Consider the following 19567-nt stretch of genomic DNA (forward strand, 5'->3'; position numbering starts at 1 on the left):
GTTGCCTAGGGTTGCAGACTCTGGGTTGGAAAATTACTGGAGGTTGTGGAGGTGGAACCTGAGGAGGGATGGGTTTGCAATGCGGAGTAAGCTCATCAGGATATAAAGCCCTGTAGTCTACCCCCCAAAGCAGTCATTTTCTTCAGGTCATTTTTTTCCAGATGGTTGTTGTCTGGAGATCTGTTATAATTCTGGTATAGTTCTGGGCCTCATCTGGAGGTTGGCCAACCTATTATTACCCTTGATTCAGTATACTCATAATCTATGTAACCCATGGAAGACTCTATAGAAACTTAGGGGAAATTGTTCTGTTCAGTATCAGCTCTATTTTCTTTTTAATGGTTAAGGAGAAGAAAAAAAGAATAAGAAAAGTCCATTTTGCCCCACACACCAAAAAGTACCCTTTAAAAGACAGGGAGTGTGTGGTTAGCAAGGTGGTTCACGACCCTCCAGCCTGCAAGACCTGTTTCAGGGCGATTAGGTATAACGAGTGAAAGGCCTGGTTGTGACACTGGCCTTCATCACATCTAAATTAGGATACTGAAATGGATTACTGCTGAAAGTGTTTAGAAAGTGTAGCTGGTACAAAAAGCTGCAACTCTAATAAGGGTGAAGTCTCTGAACTTCTCTGGCTTCCAGTTTATTTTAAGGTTCAATTCTAACTGCTAGTTTTAATTGTTGAACTCCTAAATAGTTGAAATTCTGGGTTATCTGAATTTCTGGGTTATCTGAACCACCTCCACTTGTATGAATGTATCCTTTTGTGCCGTTCATCAGCAGTTCAATCCTATGCAGAATTATTCCAATCTTAACCTCTTTAATTCAGTCTTGGACTTCAGCAACCTTGTATAGGAGATGATTGCAAGACATTTATTCTAGTGTGCTTTAAACCTGGGTTGAATGTTAATTGGATTTGTCTTCTTCTGCGCCTTTATTTTTACTCTGTAGTTGGGTCATTTGTAATTTTTATGATTGATATTTTAGTATTTTGTCATCTTGTTTCATTTGTTCACTTTGAGATTTGTAATAGGAATGAGAAAGTCTTCAGAAAATATGGCAAGATCTGGAAATCGGATTACTGAAAAGCAGCAAAATGTTTTTTTTTCTTGATTTACATCAGACTCCCTAGATATGGAGAGATGGGGAGGATTTAAATCTCTCACTAATTTGAGCTTAATTCTGACAATCCTCCAAACTGTAGCAGGAAGACAGCAAACAAGCAGCAGTAGTGAAGCCATAGTATCTAATTCTGTGTTGTTGCCTGTTGAGCATAATGCCTGGGTGTAAGGGACCTAATTACCCTAAATAAGTATGCTGTGTGAGAACTAGGAGATACAACGAAGGTTGCATAAAAAGCACTCTTCACTGCCATCTCACAGGATTTCATAAACATCCTGTAAGATACTCTTGCAGGAGAGCAGCAGTGGCATAGTGGTTAAGAGCAGGTGCATTCTAATCTGAACCAGGTTTGATTACCCGCTGTGCCACTTGAGCTGTGGAGGCTTATCTGGGGAATTCAGATTAGCCTGTGCACTCTGAGGCCCCTTCTGCACGCGCAAAATAATGCGTTTTCAAACCACTTTCACAACTGTTTGCAATTGGATTTTACTATTCCGCACAGCTTCAAAGAGCACTGAAAGCAGTTTGAAAGTGCATTATTCTGCATGTGCGGAATGAGCCCCACACACTCCAGCTTGGTGACTTTGGGCTCGTCCAGCTTTTCGGAACTCTCTCAGCCTCACCCACCTCACAGGGTGTTTGTTGTGAGGGCAAAGAGATTGTAAGCCCCTTTGAGTCTCCTACAGGAGAGAAAGGGTGGGATATAAATCCAAACTGCTCCTCCTCCTCCTCTTCCTCTTCTTCTTCTTCTTCTTCTTCTTCTTCTTTTTCTTCTTCATGAGTATGCTGCTATACTTGCTGTAGTCATTTAAGCTCCTGCCTGATACCAAAATCATCCAAGCCCATCCACAACTTAAGCTAGGTATAGAAGAAGCCTGATACAATTAGTCATTCCTCCTCTACTGAAAATTCATAGAAGAAAGGGAATTCCCATCAAAACATGCAAGAAAGCATCTGTGTGATTGTCTGTAGAAGACACCAACAACTATATTAGTAGTGATGTTAATTTGAGCTCAGTCTTTATTGATTTCTCTATTGCTTTCTTTCAAGACCAGGCTTTAGACCTTTGGGAAGAATAGGCAACTGTAAAAAGTGTGACTTCTGCTTTGTAGGAGGCTTAGGTGATTCCCTTTGGACTACTCTTCATTGTCAATGCAGTGTCTAATGTTACTGACAATAATAACTCTTAATAAAAATGAGACTGCAGTTTCCTGATCCACAATGGCTGGCTGCAGAATAATCAGAGTAGAAACAGTTATAAGTAGAGGCAGATAACATATTTTAGTGTGTTGTAGAAATATCCTCTCCCCAATGTTTTTGAACATCTATATTCACCCCCTTGTCCAGCTGGTCCAGAGTTTTGGGCTGGACTGTCACCCAGTTGTGTCTGCTGATGGGTAGCCAGTTGGATGCCACCCTGGAAACTTGGGCTAGTTGTCTGGAATCCATGTTGAAGTATTTGAAACAGAGGCTCATTCCGCACATGCAGAATAATGCACTTTCAAACTGCTTTCAGTGCTCTTTGAAGCTGTGCGGAATACCAAAATCCACTTGCAAACAGTTGTGAAAGTGGTTTGAAAACGCATTATTTTGCATGTGCTTAAGGGGCCAGACCCAGCTGAAATTAAATCAATTGAAGACGGAGGTCCTGTGGCTGGGGAGACGGGCGGAAGTGGTCATCTTTTAGCTCTTGATGGGGTGTAGTTAACATTCAGACCATCCAGAGTTTGAGTGTGATCCTTGATGCCTCCTTATCTGTGGAGGCACAGGTTGCAAATGTGGCCAAGTTGGCATTTTACCACCTTCACCAGGCCAGGTTACTGGCTCCCTGCTTGTTGCACTCTGACCTAGTTTCAGTGATCCATGCAACAGTCACCTCCAGAACTACTGTAATTGTTCTATGCAGGGCTGCCTTTGAGGCTGATCTGGAAACTCCACCTGGTTCAAAATGCTACTGGATGGGTGCTTACAGGGACACAGTGGCGAACACACGTCCACCTGGTGCTCCATCAGCTGACTGGCTTCCAGAGGAGTACGAACTCAGATTCAAAGTTTTGGTACTAACCTTCAAAGCCCTAAGAAGAAGAAGAAGAAGAGTTTGGATTTATACCCCCCCCTTTCTCTCTTGCTGGAGACTCAAAGGGGTTTATAATCTCCTTGCCCTTCCCCTCACAACAAACACCCTGTGAGGTGGGTGGGGCTGAGAGAGCTCAGAAGAACTGTGACTAGCCCAAGGTCACCCAGCTGGCATGTGTGGGAGTGCACAGGCTAATCTGAATTCCCCAGATAAGGCTCCACAGCTCAGGCGGCAGAGCTGGGAATCAAACCCGGTTCCTCCAGATTAGATACATGAGCTCTTAACCTCCTACGCCACTGCTGCTCCTAAGTAGTCTGGGACCTTCCTATCTGCAGAACTGCTTCTTGAAATACACCCTCCAGAGAGCACTTTGATCTTTGAATAATTAGCTTGTTGGTGGTCCCTGACCCAAAAAATATCCAGCTGTCCTCAACCATGGCCAGAGCATTTTCAGCTCTAGCTCCAGCCTGGTGGAATACTCAGTTGAACAAGAACCAAGCCCTACGGGATCTATCACAGTTCCCCTGAGCCTGTAACAGAGCTGTTCCTCCAGGCCTGTGGTTAAAGGCTGCAACAGTGTCTAGTACATCTGGCCTCCCTTTCCCGTCCCTCTTCTTCCTTCGCTTTAATTCATTCCCTTTAGTTATTGATTCTGACGCACCATAGTATATTATGAACCTGGCTTGCTTTGATTGTAAATCTATTGTTGTAAGCCACACCTGAGCCTGTTTACAAAAAAGGGCAGCCTGTAAATTGCAATATAAATAAAATGAAAATAAATAATTTTGTTCTGGGTTTTACTATTCCTGTGACTCCTGTTTTCTGAATTCTTCAATTTTGTTCAGTGTTCCTTCTCTGTTGCTGTCAGCTCACTATCTGTTCTCTGATAAAGACACTGACGTTAAATACATCATTGGCAATACTTTTCACTTCCCCCGGGTTTATTTACAGAGTTAGTTGTTTTTTCTTCAGGCTGAGGAATTCAGTTAATCTTCTTTGTAGCCTTTAATTAGAGGTGTTATCTCTTCAGTATCTCTCCTTGGCATTGGGAGTGCTGCAGTTTCCTGATTCATATCAGGCGGAGACCACACCAGCTTGGTTGAGCTTGTCTTATGGCTGCACTCTGCAACACTTGAACTCTCCTCAGGCAAGTCAAGTGAGTTTTAACCGAGGTTCTGAAAACTCATTCTGTTAGAGATTTTTTTCTGTTACTTCATTTAGGGTCCTCTTCCCTCAGTCTTCTGGGGAATTGAATGATCAATTGAATGGGACTCTTTAGTTTGGAGAGGAGATGGCTGAGGGGGGATATGATTGAAGTCTATAAAATTATGCATGGGGTAGAAAATGTTGACAGAGAGACATTTTTCTCTCTTTCTCACAATACTAGAACCAGGGGGCATTCATTGAAAATGCTGCGGGGAAGATTTAGGACTAATAAAAGGAAACACTTCTTCACGCAACGTGTGATTGGTGTTTGGAATATGCTGCCACAGGAGGTGGTGATGGTCACTAACCTGGATAGCTTTAAAAGGGGCTTGGACAGATTTGTGGAGGAGAAGTTGATTTATGGCTACCAATCTTGATCCTCTTTGATCTGAGATTGCAAATGCCTTAACAGACCAGGTGATTGGGAGCAACAGCCGCAGAAGGCCATTGCTTTCACCTCCTGCAGGTGAGCTCCCAAAGGCACCTGGTGGGCCACTGCGAGTAGCAGAGAGCTGGACTAGATGGACTCTGGTCTGATCCAGCTGGCTTGTTCTTATGTTCTTATGACAGGAGAGAGTGCTTACTCTAAACTGCCATGCTATTGGTTGCTAGGCAACTCCTTCCAAATTTATTTATGTAAAAGATTCCTACCACCAAAAATTTTAACCCCCCCCCCCCCCCCCCAAATCCTTGAAAATTCTTAGCTGTTAGAAAGAGGGATTCTACAAATCAAGGTGTATGACTTGGGAAAAGCTGTGTTCAATAGTTAATGTTACTATATTTGACTTCACTTTACTCCACATAGTCAATCAAATAAAATTAATCTCCAGTATTATTACTATAAAGAATTTACATGTTTCCTCTGATCTCAGCCTTTTAAGGGATCAGTATGTTCTATTTGGTATTAGGGAGACACAAACCAGGAGACTTGAAGGGGGCAGTGATCTCTTCCCTCCTTCTCTCATTTGTCCACTTTGTCTCAGGCTTCTACCTCTCTTCCCTCAGGCAACTTGAGAAAAGGAGCAATCTTGCTTGTCCACCCACTCCCCTTCTCTGCCTGTCTGCTGGTCTGCCAGTTCAATCACTCTTTTCCCCTTCCTGTCCCTCTGCAGCTTCCCCTACCCATCTGTCGTCTTCCTGATCATTCTGCAGGGAGCATCAGTGTGTGTGCGTTGCAGGAAGAAGTGTGTGTGTGTTCGTTGCAGGAAAAAGTGTGTGTGTTGCATGGCCTTCTCCTCTTGCCCAGCCAGCACATTGCTACCTTAGTGGCAGGGGACAACCACAGTTCCTGTTCTTCCCATCTTCTCACTTCCTACGGAAGAGAGATGGTGGTTGGTGATGGAGTTTGAGCTGACGCTCCAGCTGTGTCAGGGCACACGGGCTCAGATTCCTCCTTTTCCCCTTCTTGCTGTTGTTAACTGTTCCTCTCTTTTTCAGAGAATGAAACTGCATTTGAAAATCTCTCTTTGAAAACTTATAGGTTTTTCTGCAAATCTGAGAGAGCTACCATGTTTGTAGAAAACATTCCCTGCTACTGATTGAAGAATCCACATGTAAGGCCATGTTGCGTATTAGATGTATTGCTTCTGATTGGACACCAGCGCAGGGGTAGGAGGGGGGTTCCGCCTGGACTTTGCAGCCAGGTATACTGTGGTTCGGGACTTGGAGTTACACCACTCTTTCAGGTGGCCAAACCATTTAGCCCCAGGGAGGGCTTTCTGGCGGTTGGAGATTTTTGGGTTTCCTTGCCTCCCTGTGCCACCGGAAAGCTTTCAGGAGCTGGCGGGATGGTGCAGTCGTGGTGCTGTCCCCGGCCACTTTGGACTGTGGATTGGGCTGCCATTGGTCCTTTACTTAAAAGGCACTGTGGTATCTACTGTATCCTAAACTGTTGTTGTTGTTGCTGGATAAGTCATAGCTTAAGATCCATAAAACCAGCAGGAATACAATTTAGGGCTATATTCCAGTTGGCAAAGTAAGGCAACCCAATTCCTAATTCCATTCATTTCTGAAACTTTACATATATTTATTGACCAACATAAAATGCTTATAAACAAATAGTATAAGTTTCATTTTCTACATTGATCCAGTGAATTGCCAAAAGGGAATTTCTGAAACAGTGAAGCCGTTCATAAAGATCCCCCCCCCAACTATTTTTACATCTGGATTGGCCCATAGTGTTAATTTAGTATTTGAAAATGGGTCAAATTGATAATGTTGTCACATTATACACCATATTTATCTAACACAGAAATTGCAGGAAGGGCAGCGTGAATAGACTGCAATGCATTATGTTGAAAGAGAGTCACCCAGACAAGAAGTCCCCCCCAATAGTCCCAACTATGAGGAGCAATCTCAATAATTAGTACAAACAAACAAATGCCCCTGATGATTTTAAGATCAGGAAAATTAAATCTTCCTCCTTTAAGGGGGAATTGCATCCTCTTTAAAGAAGTATTAGGTACTAAGGAACCCCATGTAAATTTATAAATAGTATATTAATTTTATAATATATCTACAAGGATTATGAAAAGGAATTGCACATAAAACTTATATAATCTAAGGAATTATGTTCATTTTGAGTGCATTTACTTTATCCCATACAGAAAGGCTTAAGACTATCCATCTGTCCAAATCGAAGGATATATCATCTGAGGTGCTGTTTGGTTTCCGGGCTGTATGGCCATGTTCTAGCAGCATTCTCTTCTGATGTTTCGCTTGCATCTGTGGCTGGCATCTTCAGATCCTCTGAAGATGCCAGCCACAGATGCAGGCAAAACGCCAGGAGAGAATGCTGCTAGAACATGGCCATACAGCCCGGAAACCACACAGCACCTCAGTGATTCCAACCGTGAAAGCCTTCGACGATATATCTTCTATCAGCTTAAAAATTAGGATAATGTGCTTAATATCGCTAGCAATCAATGTTCCAAGATAAGTGTATGTGAAACAAACTACATCCAGCACCAAACGGAACAGACAAAAGACCTCAGGATCATGACTTGAAACAACATATTTTTTCCTCTTCACTCTTTTTTCAGCCTAAAGAGTTCTAGAGAATTCAAAAGCCAACAAACTGTCTCGACATTTTGGTTGGTCTGAATAAATGGTACTGCATTGCTTTTAGTGTTGGATTTTTCTTGGAACCAGCATGGCTGACTAGAAATGTAGCTCAGAAGGCCTCCCAATGAGGTTTCCAAGTCACATTCTCCAGTACTATCAATGCTCACTGGAAGGGGCATTTGCTTGAGTCACCTCCCATGGTTTTCATAATGTTTTTAGCCTTCTGTTCCTTCAGAAAACAGAAGGAAGTAAAATGCTGTTCCAGTTCCACACCATGGAGCAGTATTCCAGCTATCAGATAGTGAGGGCAGTCTTGAAATGAAGATGACTCTCTGTAAAGTTATGATATTTAACTACTTTATAAAGTACTAGCAGGGCCCGGCCAGGCGTTGCTGTGGCTTACTGTGGTGAAATGGAAAAGGAACAGTAGCAGCAAATCAATTGCAGAGGCCAGCAGTACGTGCTCATGCAAACACGCAGCCTGATACTGTGCGATGTCATTGATGTGTGTGCTCGCATTCTTGGGGGGGGGGATGGAAAGGCACCCCTCCCACACATCTAGGCTGGCTGGTCATGATCCTTTACCTGGGAGTAAGTTTGGTTGGTGGCAATGGTGTCGCTCCTGAGGAAACCCTCTGAGTGGCGCGATGCAGCCATTCAAAGTATGTCACGGTTGCTGTACCAAGCTTACTCCTGAGTAATGCGTGCCTGGTTTTCTTAACTGTAACCGCAGTATTGAGGGAATCTAGGGTGCCTGGCCCCTCCCTCCCGTCCCTTGCATGTCGCCCCTCATTCTCTTTCCTCCCTCACTTCTCTTCCCTTGCATGCCACCTCTCCCCCTCCCTCCCTTCCCTTTTCCTCTGCTAGGGTGGGTGGGTCATATCAAGATGCTGGGCCCCCTGCCTCCCCTCCCTTGCATGCCACCCCTCACTCTCTCCCCTCTGTCTTCCCTTGCATGCCTCCCCCTCTGTCCCTTTCCTCTCCCTCCCTCTCTTCACTTGCATGCCACCCCTCCCTCTCCCTCCCTTCCCTCTCCCTCGTGTGTATGTGTGTGTGTGTGTGTTTCACTTCCACTCGAGTTACTGCCTATGTACTGTTTTCACTGCTCATATCTGGCCATCTGAGCGAACATTCTAAGCAGCACGAACATTCTAAGGGTGACAGTTACACACAGGCAGCTGCATGTCCTTCACCATGGAGCGCCAGGAAAAAGGCGTTTTACCTGGGCCAGGTGTGAAATTTTAGGTATGTGAACATCTAAAAACACTCTCGCCTGGCTGACTATAGTGGCTGGGAATTTTCAGAGAAATTGGCCCAGCAGTTACTGGGTTATACTATCATCAACAAAAGTACTGGTAGCTTTATATATATATATATAGATTTACAGACTGAGCCTAATAACATTTACTCAGGAGTAAGTCCTATTTATTTCAGTAGGGTTTTGTTTCTAGTGCTCAGGATTGTGGTCTGGGGTACAATTTGCCAGTGTTTGATTTGGACTTTTACTTCCCTACTTTGCTTATTAGCTTACTCAACTTGGATTGTGATGAAGTAAAGCACACACTGCCAACAAAAAGTGAAATTTTATTAAGGGTTTGGGACATCTGAATGGTTAAAATAAAAGTAAAATCTGAGAAGAAATGAGCATCCTGAGGCAGTAGTAATTGTTGGGGGAAGGAGTTTTATGTCTAGAAGATAAAGCTAATTGCTGAAAGTGGAACCACTTGCTATATAAGAAACTATTATTTTGAGACAAAAAAACCAAATTAATGCTTCAACATTATCTATAATCTCTCATTCTGGTCTACAAGTCAGGACTAATTGGGTCCATTTTGCTGCTGATCAGCATTTCTATCAGGATGTTTTGCACTTGTTTAAGCCCCAATAGTTTTCTCAGTATTATAATAAACAACACCCAACAAGCCACACTTGTAGATACACTAAGCATTTAAAAGCATCCTAGTTAGGTAGCTGAAATATTTACTTATATCCCTCTACTTTATTAGAGTCAGACCTCTGATTACTTTGCGGATTAAAGAAATATAAAGTCAAATACATGAGATTTTAGAGCAGTGGGAAAAATTGGTACATAATTTTGGAGCAGGACACCAGATTTATATAGTGACTTAGCTAATATATTTTTTGTTAAGAATTGAGGTATGTTCCCCATTACTAGACAAACAAGCAATCTGTGTTTACTAGGTTCTTCTGTCTTTTTCTTACTGGCGCTAGGCTGTGCATGGAATTAGAATGCACATAGGCATCTCAGGCTGGTCAAATGTTAATGGTATCCTGGGAAATGCTGGTACTGCGCTCTTTGCAGAAGGCTTGAGGAAAAGAAATAGATGTTTGGAGTGGGAAAAGAGATATCTCAGAAAATCACAATAATTTCTTTTTCTTTTCTCTTCTTTTGCACTAACCTGGGCATCTCATCCTTCAGTGTGTTACGAAAATAATTTTCTTCCAATTCTAAATTACTTAGAACACCAGCCCTTTGGAGTTAGGCATGGAGCTTGTCAGTTGAGCCAATTACATTCTAGCTAAACTAACAGTTAAATTACCCTGAACAAATTTTGGTGTAAAATTCCCAAATCTTAATAATTTAAAGCATCCTTGGCACAACGATTCCCAGAAATTTCAAACAGTCAGTTTGAATTTTCTCCACTCTAAATCCTAAGGGTTCTGTAAAATAAAACTGCTGCATCAATAAATTGACATCTGCTACCAAGAAAGAGCAAGAACAGAGACTAGGTTGTGACAGTAGATTTCACTTATTTATTGAGAGTTGAGAGAGAGCCCATCTTTTTGCAGGACTGTGTTTTGTCATGATGAAATAAGTGTTTTCTGAAACAGCTGTGTAAAGTTCTTGATACAAGAGGATATATACAACAGTGTTTTTGCTTATATTAGTAACATGATAGCATGTTATAACTGGGTACATCCTGATGTAGGGCACTATCTCTGAAGGGTTGTTATGAGCTGAGGGAGAAGGGCCCAGTGGGCACCCTCCAACTCCTCTTTGCCTTTCCCCCTAAATCTGAGATTGATAGGGGTTTTATGGTAGGGGTTTTATCAAGGTTTGCTTTTGACTGGGAAGGGGCACCTTGAACTTCCATCCTCCTGCTTAGATAATCAAAGTATCCAGCTCTCTCCAATTAGGACCTGCTAAATAATGAACTGCTGGAGAAACCCTCTTAATCCTTCTTCCCAAGACCATTCACCATGCTGAACTCGCAAAACAGGATTTTGTTCTTTAGCTTCAACAATGTGGGATATTTATTTTTCTATCAAATTACAGCTGACTTATGGATTGGTGACCCTGTAGGATTTTCAAGGCAAGATACTTTAAAAGCTGGTTTGCCAGTGCCTACCTCTGCTTCACGCCTCTGGCATCCAAATACTATCCAGGGTCAGGGCTGAAAGCGTGCGACTGGCCCAAGGTCACCCAGCGAGCTTCCATAGCGTGAGTGGAGATTTGAACCTGAGTTTCCCCGGTTCTAGTCCAGCACCTTAACCACTATACCATGCTGGCTATCATTTATGTAGGTCATAAGTAGGTCATAACCTAAGTACGATTACAGTGGTACAGTTAAAAACAATAAGTAATCCCTGTTCTATCAACAGTGCTCTGCTTCACCTTCCTTCCTTCCCCTTGAGAAATGGGAAATCAGACACTTGGCTCCTCAGTTCAAACCTCTGCCAATTGGGGGCGAGGGACTTCAGCTTCCCCACAACTGCCACTGGGATTTCCATAGCACAGAATTCCCGCAGTCTCACTAAATCAATAAGGTGGGACTCTATGATTCCCAGCTATTTCTGACAGCCTTTGGCCCAAAAAGTCCCAGTAAAAGGCTAATTGATGACCACAGGTCATAGATTATGAGTGATATCCAACAGTGAGTGGCTGGCTGGTTGTGACATAACTGGGTGTGGACTGCCTTAGGTGAGGTAGGAAAGAACAATTTGGGAGATGGTAGAATCATAATTTCAAAGAGACCGGTAACTGTTGTTTAATAAAACAGCAGCAGCATTGGCCAGATGCCATGGATTACTTTTCACTTGTCCCTTTCCTGGTGCTAATAAGTTTCAATGAAACCAGACAATACTTGTCATTTATGTGTATTATTCCTCCTAAAACACTTTTATTCTAGAATCATTGAGTTGGAGGAGACCAACTGTAGGGCCATTAAGTCCAAGTCCCTGCCATGCAGGAATACACAGTAAAGCATCCTGACAGATGGCCATCCAGCCTTAGTTTAAAACCTCGAAAGGAGGAAACTCCACCCCCCTCCCAGGCAGCCTATTCCACTGTTGAACAGCCCTTACGCATCTTCCTATTATATTAGTTGGAATACAAATCTTCTGTGTTGTTTTTTCTTCAGCTGGTGTTTCATTATATTGAAAATCCCTCTAATCCAATATAGGAAAGATACTGACCTGCTTGTCAGGGTTGTTGATGACTACTGAGATAATGAACTGGAGCATTCACATTGCTGCAAATGTTTAATAATATTATAATGTAAAATTACCAGAACAAAATATTGCTTACAGACCTGTGCAGAAAATTGCTATGAAGTAATAACTTTTCATGAAATGAATGACCTGGTGGGATCCTTGGTTTTGTGTGTTCCTTCTTCCTGCCATCACATGACCTAGAAATTAAATACTGATATTGCACAGGACCTAGTTTGCCACTTCATCCAAAAGACTGATAGCAGTTTCCTTCCCTCCATCCAAACCACAAACCACTTTGCTATGAATATGGAAGGGTTTAGCTTGTTTTATGCAGAAGAAGATTGTGGAAGAGTGTAAATCAAAGAATCCCCCAGGGTTGCTCAACAAATAATAAGCCCTTACAAAGGTGCCAAATGTGACACTTGGTGGGTCATGTATTTAGAGTGTGTTTTCCATGACGAACTCACTGTCTTAACACGCACGGCTCTTCCTGCAACTGCAGTTCTGTACAATTTCTCGCCCACTTAGGCAAGTCCCCATGGCATAGGAAGAACTTTTCCTTTTTTTATATACAAAACTTTTATGTAAGTTAGAATTTTAGCAGCTGAATATCCCCTGCCTACGCACAAGAGACGATTCTTCTTGAAGGCAGGCAGCATAGAATACTCACTGTTTCAAAGGCTGTGCGTGGGCGAGGTATTTGTTTCATACTGGGTCTCTGAGTGAAGTTGTGTGTCATGTTTCTTTAGGTTCTCAACAGGAGATGCGTCGAAGCAGCAGTGACAACCGGCCTTGCTCTGAACTGCACCATAAACAAGAAGTCCTTGTTTGACAGGAAACACTATTTCTATGCAGATCTGCCTGTGAGTATGTATGGAGCTTTGTCCCTTTGCAAATCGGAAGAGGGATGCATCTGGAAACGGATGGGGGAACAGGCTGGGAGAAGAGACGCTTTTTTGTTCTCTGCCACTGTTTTGCCTATCTTAGCTGGATGCAGTTCTGTGCCCAGATGAATCGGCAGCTGCAGCCTGACTCTTGCTGATTGAAGATGATTGTTCTGAATGCTGACTCCACTGCTCCGCCTCATGTTTCCGATGGCTTTGGTTAATTGAATTGGGAGAAGGCACTGCTAGGGCCAGACTTTTCCCGTTCCCACTAATTGTCTGCTGAGGCTAAGACAGTCTGATATTGATTATTTCATTTTAAATGAATGTATTACAAACACACATTATGGCCCTATACGCATCATGGGCTTTCGTTCTCCCCACTTTTTGGAGATCTAAAATGCAGGGCTTCTATTTTTAAATCCCACCGATCACTAAAGCAAACACAAGAAACTCAGAATCGGGTGGTGGTATCTGTAGACATTGCAAATTGCTTTTATAATAGGGCCAAACTTGCTTGGAATTGATTTTGGCTTCACTGAGTTTGATAAAGTGGAGCTAATACGTTCAGAACTATTACACAGGATTTATCATTTTAATATTTTAAAAGGAGGCTTCATCTTGGCTGAAAGCCACGATGCTGAAGACATTTGAGAATTTTTCTCTTCATCCTGGCAAGTCCCACAGTTCCGGGGGTGGAAGGGATGTCATGGGGCTTAACAGCCAGTGCCACAAACCTGACTAAGAGAACAGTGTTATTACTTCTACAACATTTGTATCCCAAGGGCACAAAGACGTGTCTTAGCCTTATGGAAACTCTGTATGGTTGATTAAGTTGCAAGAGAAAGTGGGTTGCTCTAGGCTGTGAGTGCTTCTGTTCCCAAGTGGGAATTTGAAACTGGACACATCATTCTGTGTTTTGTTGAAACATGCAAAAGGAATACTATTTCCTCGCTGACTATAGATTTTGATACATTAAAATCATTTTATTCTGCTTCTGTTTTAATTTGAAAGCAGGAGAAACATGAAATCCTTCATTTTTTGGAACCTCCCAAGTGTTAATTTCATCTGGGCTTGCAATAATATAGTCCCTGAACCTATTTAAAATGCCAGTGTTCAGACCTGGGATCTTGAATGAATAATAAAGGATGGTGCTGCCATAAAGAGATATCTACCATATTTTGTCAGCAATAAGCACATTCAAATTACACCTTTTTTTTTCCTGTCATGCATGATAATGAGCACCAAGTACAGTTTACATGTTCCATTTAGAGTTGACTATACATCCCAAGGAAACCATAAAGTTATCTCATAACAGCAACGAGGGAATGCTGTGAGTGGTCATTTGCTGAGGAAAGACGGACAGGGTAGATGGGTAACCTTTCCACTAGTCAGATCTGTCTGGAAATGTTTTCCCTCCCGATTCTTTCCTCCAGAAAACTGAAGTCTGAAACTAGAAGTAAACACAGAAGAAAAACTGCCAAGATATCTGCAGGAAAGAACTGGCAGATGTGAGAAAGGTTGAGCATCCATCCCACCCTCTGATTCTGTTTTGCAAATGCCTCCTTCCAAGGTTGTGTTTGCATCCAGGGGCTTTGGAATAGGCATTTCTGGTCGAAACTGTAGCCCTCTAAAGGACACATCTATGAAATGCATAGTTTAGGCTAATAATTTGAGTCGATTTATAAAAAATAAATGCTGCTACTTTGGTATTTAAAAATTGGGTTTCTTGTTAGCCTTAGAAATGGGGCTCGAGACAGAAAATTAGATTCCTGTTGCTTGTTTTTTATAATCTTTTTAAAATTGTTTTCTTGACAGTAACACAATTAGGCAAAATCAGGTAAAAACATTATACCTGTCCTCTAGTTTGAGTGCTTTTCTAATTAATAATGGTTAAAAGTTAAAGGTCATCTTTTGGAATATAAAGGTGAGAAATGTTAATTGCTGCTGACTGTTATAATTCCAAATGCAGGCTGGCTTCCAGATCACTCAGCAAAGGCTCCCCATTGCTGTGAATGGGAATCTGTCATATAGCCTGCATACAGGGAAAAACCAAAACGAGCTGGTAAACAAGACTGTGAGAATCAAGCAGCTACAGCTGGAGCAAGACAGTGGAAAGAGCCTTCACGATGATGCCAGGCATCAGACACTAGTTGACTTAAACAGAGCCGGTAGGTTTGGCATCCTCTCTGTCCCTGTACATGCTTGTTTTTTTAAAAGGCAGGATTCTAAAACAAAAATTGCTAAAGTATCATTAGTGCTGTTTCCTGGTTCTTATTTTTACTGACAACTTCAGAGACTGGATTGGTTGGAAATTTGGAAATTCAGAAGAGAAAATACGTACCTTTTTTTTTTTTTTTTTTGGATAACCTATCTACAGTTTGGGCAGCAAATGTGAGGTTAGGAACGCTAGGTGACGTTTCTCATTTGCAGGAAAGAAATAATGACCTGGGTGATCTATACACATGAAATGAACTGATCACTTCATGGAACATTCTTTAGGATGCGAACAACCGGTTTTGGGGGTGGGATTTGAACAATTTAACAACCGGCTCCGGTGGTGGGATTCAAATAATTTAACAACTGGTTGTTTACAAGCACCATTTTAACAACTGGTTCTGCCGAAGTGGTGCGAACCTGCTGAATCCCACCACCGGATGCGATGCAATATGGCTTATATGTTGCTGCACCATACAACCTCAGCAGTTTTTCCTTATCTATGTGTGCTATATGTTATGTCAAGGAAGGAAAATCTACATGGCAGGTGTGCAGGTAAATGGTTTAAGATAGAAGACACAAATTCATCCTGATTCAGATTTTTTCCCCCTGATGCTTCAGTTTATAAATGATACTACCTCTTTTGTTTTTTTGGAGGCAGAAGAAACCTTCCCAGGATTAGTGTATACCTTGGGAAATTTCTCAGTGCCAGACAATCAACTCTTCAGGCGTCACTGAATAATGTTCCGTTCACTGTCTGCTATTTACTCCTTAATATCCTGGGTAATACAAATGAATGACTGGGCTATGTGAGAATGCTCTAAGTTTCACATTCACCTGTCAAAGTAACTAGTCCAATTAAGAAGATTATTAGGGTACATATGTAGACATAGCAGGCACTGCCGTGTTCCAAAACATGCAGATCCTCAGGTGGAATGGCATTTCTATTTGTGGTGATTTTCCTCAGTATCCCCCTCCTGCTGCAGTACTCCATTTTGCCTTCTCTGCTATTCCTGAATCTCTAATTCTGTGGGAACAAAATTTGTAGATACTGAGTGGGTTGCCGCAGGAGCGAAAAGCAAGAAACTTCTACTCTACAAAGTCTGCAAATGGTTGAATACGTTCCACCAAATTTAGGCTTGAATCTGATGTAAACTGGGGAGCACCAGGTTGATGTCTGCTTCATCTCCTATTGTTGGTGGAGAGAACTTCAGCTGCCTAGGTCAATGGTTTCCAATATGGCACCTGACACCTGTCCTGGCAAGCATTAAAACACTGTGTTTTTTAAAAGTGGAATAGGGCCAGGTAGGACTTTTGTCCAGGGCTTCTGATTGGCCATTGGAGAACAGGGTAAACTTTTTAAAAAATGCTTCAGCAGCACAAGGATCTTCACAGTGTGACTCAAGGTCAGCTGGACGCATGCAAGAAAATATTTTTAAATAATATGCTTGTTTTAATAAGCACCTGTTAAGCAGAACTTCTGTCTGAAATGTTGAAGAGTTATTGTTGGGGTTATGTACAATCTTATTCCCTGACATTTTGTGTTTGGCTTCACCTTTTGTTGAAGCCATTTTGTAATTGGCTGCATCTCCTAAGGCAGCCATTCTGCAGTCGCTGCCACCATTCTGAATCAGAGTTACAAAGGTGCTTGCAGCCTTTAGAAGGTTGGGGACCCCTCACCTAGGTTAATAGGACACATACAGTTGCCAGAATCCAGAAGTTATGCATAGATTAAAAATTAACATACAGCCTGCATACCTGACAAGTACAACAGTTCCAGATAGACTTGCAAGGGTATTTTGAATCACTGACAACCAGTGGATAAAAATGTTCAAAAATCTATATTTATATAGGTACTATTTGACCACAGTATGCACCCTCTACCTGCTGTCTCTATGTATGCAGTACATTGTTCATGCCTGCTGATAGTCTGTTAAAGCAGTCCTTGGCAACTCTTTTGGGAGGGCTGCCTCGGTTGGCAGACCACTGGGAGTCGATTTTCACTTGGTAATGAAGAGATGGCTTATTCTGCACCACTTTGACAGTGATTCAATAATAAATGACTCCCAGTTTCTGCACACAAAGCTGGAGCGCTTTCATATATTTAAGGAGCTGAATGTTGATACTGAGATCAAAAGCTACTGTTAGAAATCTCTTGTCTGTCTCTGATAGGAGTTGGTCTCATGGAAGTTGTCATGGAGCCGGATATGTGCTGTGGGAAAGAAGCAGCCGCTGCGGTGAGAGAACTTCAGCTTATCCTTCAAGCTGTTGGGAGCAGCCAAGCAAACATGGCAGGTAGACGACTGGGAGGGCATGTTTATCCCGTCTCCACTGTGTTTCTCTCCTGACAAAGGCACTTTCACAGCAGCCGCTTGCTTTGCTTTGCAGCTGCTTATCAGCCAGTATTGTTGTGGCATTGGTGTTTTTTTTCCTGCTGTCAATCTTCTCAGTTTGAATAAGGTCACTTGCTCTTCAGGTGTCTCAGAAGGACCCAGCTGCAGCATCTTAAGCTCTGAACTGTTTATATAGCAGACCCTTAATCGTAGTTGTAAGGAGAATAGCTGGTGGCTTCTGTGCTGGTTTTCCTCCTTATTTTGCCTTTTTATCTTTCTTTTGAGTTGCTGTGAGGCAGATCCTCAGGAGCAGTCTCCCATAACCTGATACATGCAATGTTCAGAGAGGTGAAAAATCTTCAGTTTATCTTTCAAGCTCTCTGGAACAGGGCTAGAAGCAGGAACAAGTTATTACCAAACTTGGCTTCCAGTTTTGCTTCAGCTTCACAGCATGCAATACCAGGAGGCTGCAAAAAGGTCAGAAGTAATAGACTGGATAATCTGGGCTGAAGTTTCAAGTGAACATTTGTCCAATATCCACCTGATCAGTGTTTTAGTTGTATGAATTATTTGCATATTAATCTGCTTAGTACACTTCAGAATAATGGCAAATTGATATTGAGATTCCCCACAAGTTGGTGTCATTAGAGTTTATCATCAAGCTCTAATATCTTCTTTCCGCTTCATTGTCCCACCTGTGCATCCTACCTGTGTCCTTTTCCCCTTGCCATGTTGTTCCACACAAACACACATACACACAAAAGCAATAACTGTTAAGGAGAAAGGAAACAGAGAGCACCAACTGTAAAGAGAAATGTGCTGTCTACTCCCTTCCCTCACTCCTTGATCTGAGATTGTAAATGCCTTAGCAGACCAGGTGCTCGGGAGCAGCAGCAGAAGGCCATTGCTTTCACATCCTGCATGCTGGTGGGCCACTGCGAGTAGCAGAGTGCTGGACTGGATGGACTCTGGTCTGATCCAGCAGATTCTTTCTTAGGTTCTTAAAAATTTTTTTCAAAAGGTCATTCTTCAACTGCCTTATTTTTTGTGAGAATTGTGGATGTTGTTTGTCAGGCTCATTAGTTCTCTTCCACCCTCTTCTCATGTGCTGCTTTTATCAAAGACTTCTGAATTTGGAAGTACTTCATAAATTTCACTTCGTTGGCATTCAAAAGCAGGAGCTTATCCAGTTCTCTCCCCCGCCCCCTCTCGCCCAATGGGGATCTAAAATGGCTTAAAGTGAGACAACTTAAAGAAACAGACAACAGTACATTAAACTGAAATAAAATGCTCAATAAAGATAATAAAAACTACAGTGATTGATATTCTGGGGTTTATCTTGGATCCATAGTGACTGACTCATTCCAGATATAGTCTGCAAGCCAAAGGTCCTTTGGTTGACACAAAAGGCTCATGCCTCTGGTCACTGGAGGGGAAACAGAAGTTCAGCCCCATTCTTTTGAGTGGGAAGAAATTCTCCCCCAAATTCTGCTCTCTTTTCTTTTTGAATAACTGGGCTTCTAAACCAGAATTAACCCGTGGGTTAGGATTCTGGTTCCTGGGGAGAGAACAGACTCTAATTTGTGAATGTCGTAACAAATTGGAGTTAGACTGAACACTTCCTAAATCACAAAGTGTGCAAGTGTGTGTGTGCGTGCACTCGCTCATCATGAAAAGGCTCTGGCTTATTTGTAATGTTTGAATAGAGCCTGGGAGTGTTCTTGAAGTATTTCTCAGTCTGACTTTCCCTACTCCAGCTGTTGTCCTTACAATCACAAAGGTTTCTTCTGATGTCTTTAGTGCTACAACCATTTTCTGTGAAAATTGGAGACTGGATGGCCTCTTTCGGAAAGCTGTCTTATCTTGAGGGCATTCAATGGCACTATCTATTTCAGGTCTTCTTTGTGTAGATTATTTTTCATTTTATACACCTGCCTCCAAGTACAAGCATACACTGCCTTGTAGTGACAGTACGATATAGCATGGTAGCTTACATAGCTTTGCGTCTTGGCTGATTTCTAGCTGTGACATTCTCATGAGATTTACACGTTTGTATCTCAGCCTGTTAACAATATTTCCCTCACAGAATATCAGATTTTGTTATACATTCATTCTTCAAGTGCTTATCCAGAAGCCTTTTTATCACTGTTTTTCTATAATCTGAGCTATTTCTCATTGAAGATAAGTTTGCCCCTTTTGTGTCTTAGTTCTCA

At 42.2% G+C, this 19567-nt stretch overlaps 1 protein-coding gene across 1 annotated transcript in view; it reads left to right on the plus strand.

The window, feature by feature from the left end:
- Nucleotides 1–19567, plus strand: part of GATB (glutamyl-tRNA amidotransferase subunit B) — a 63294-nt gene that overhangs the window by 11955 nt on the left and 31772 nt on the right. The window contains exons 3-5 of the mRNA XM_048510193.1: nucleotides 12670–12783; nucleotides 14777–14975; nucleotides 17194–17316. Of these exons, the coding sequence (XP_048366150.1) occupies nucleotides 12670–12783; nucleotides 14777–14975; nucleotides 17194–17316 (436 nt within the window). The remainder of the gene's footprint in view (nucleotides 1–12669; nucleotides 12784–14776; nucleotides 14976–17193; nucleotides 17317–19567) is intronic.

Source organism: Sphaerodactylus townsendi, linkage group LG10 (assembly GCF_021028975.2).
Source record: "Sphaerodactylus townsendi isolate TG3544 linkage group LG10, MPM_Stown_v2.3, whole genome shotgun sequence".
Taxonomy (NCBI): domain Eukaryota; kingdom Metazoa; phylum Chordata; class Lepidosauria; order Squamata; family Sphaerodactylidae; genus Sphaerodactylus; species Sphaerodactylus townsendi.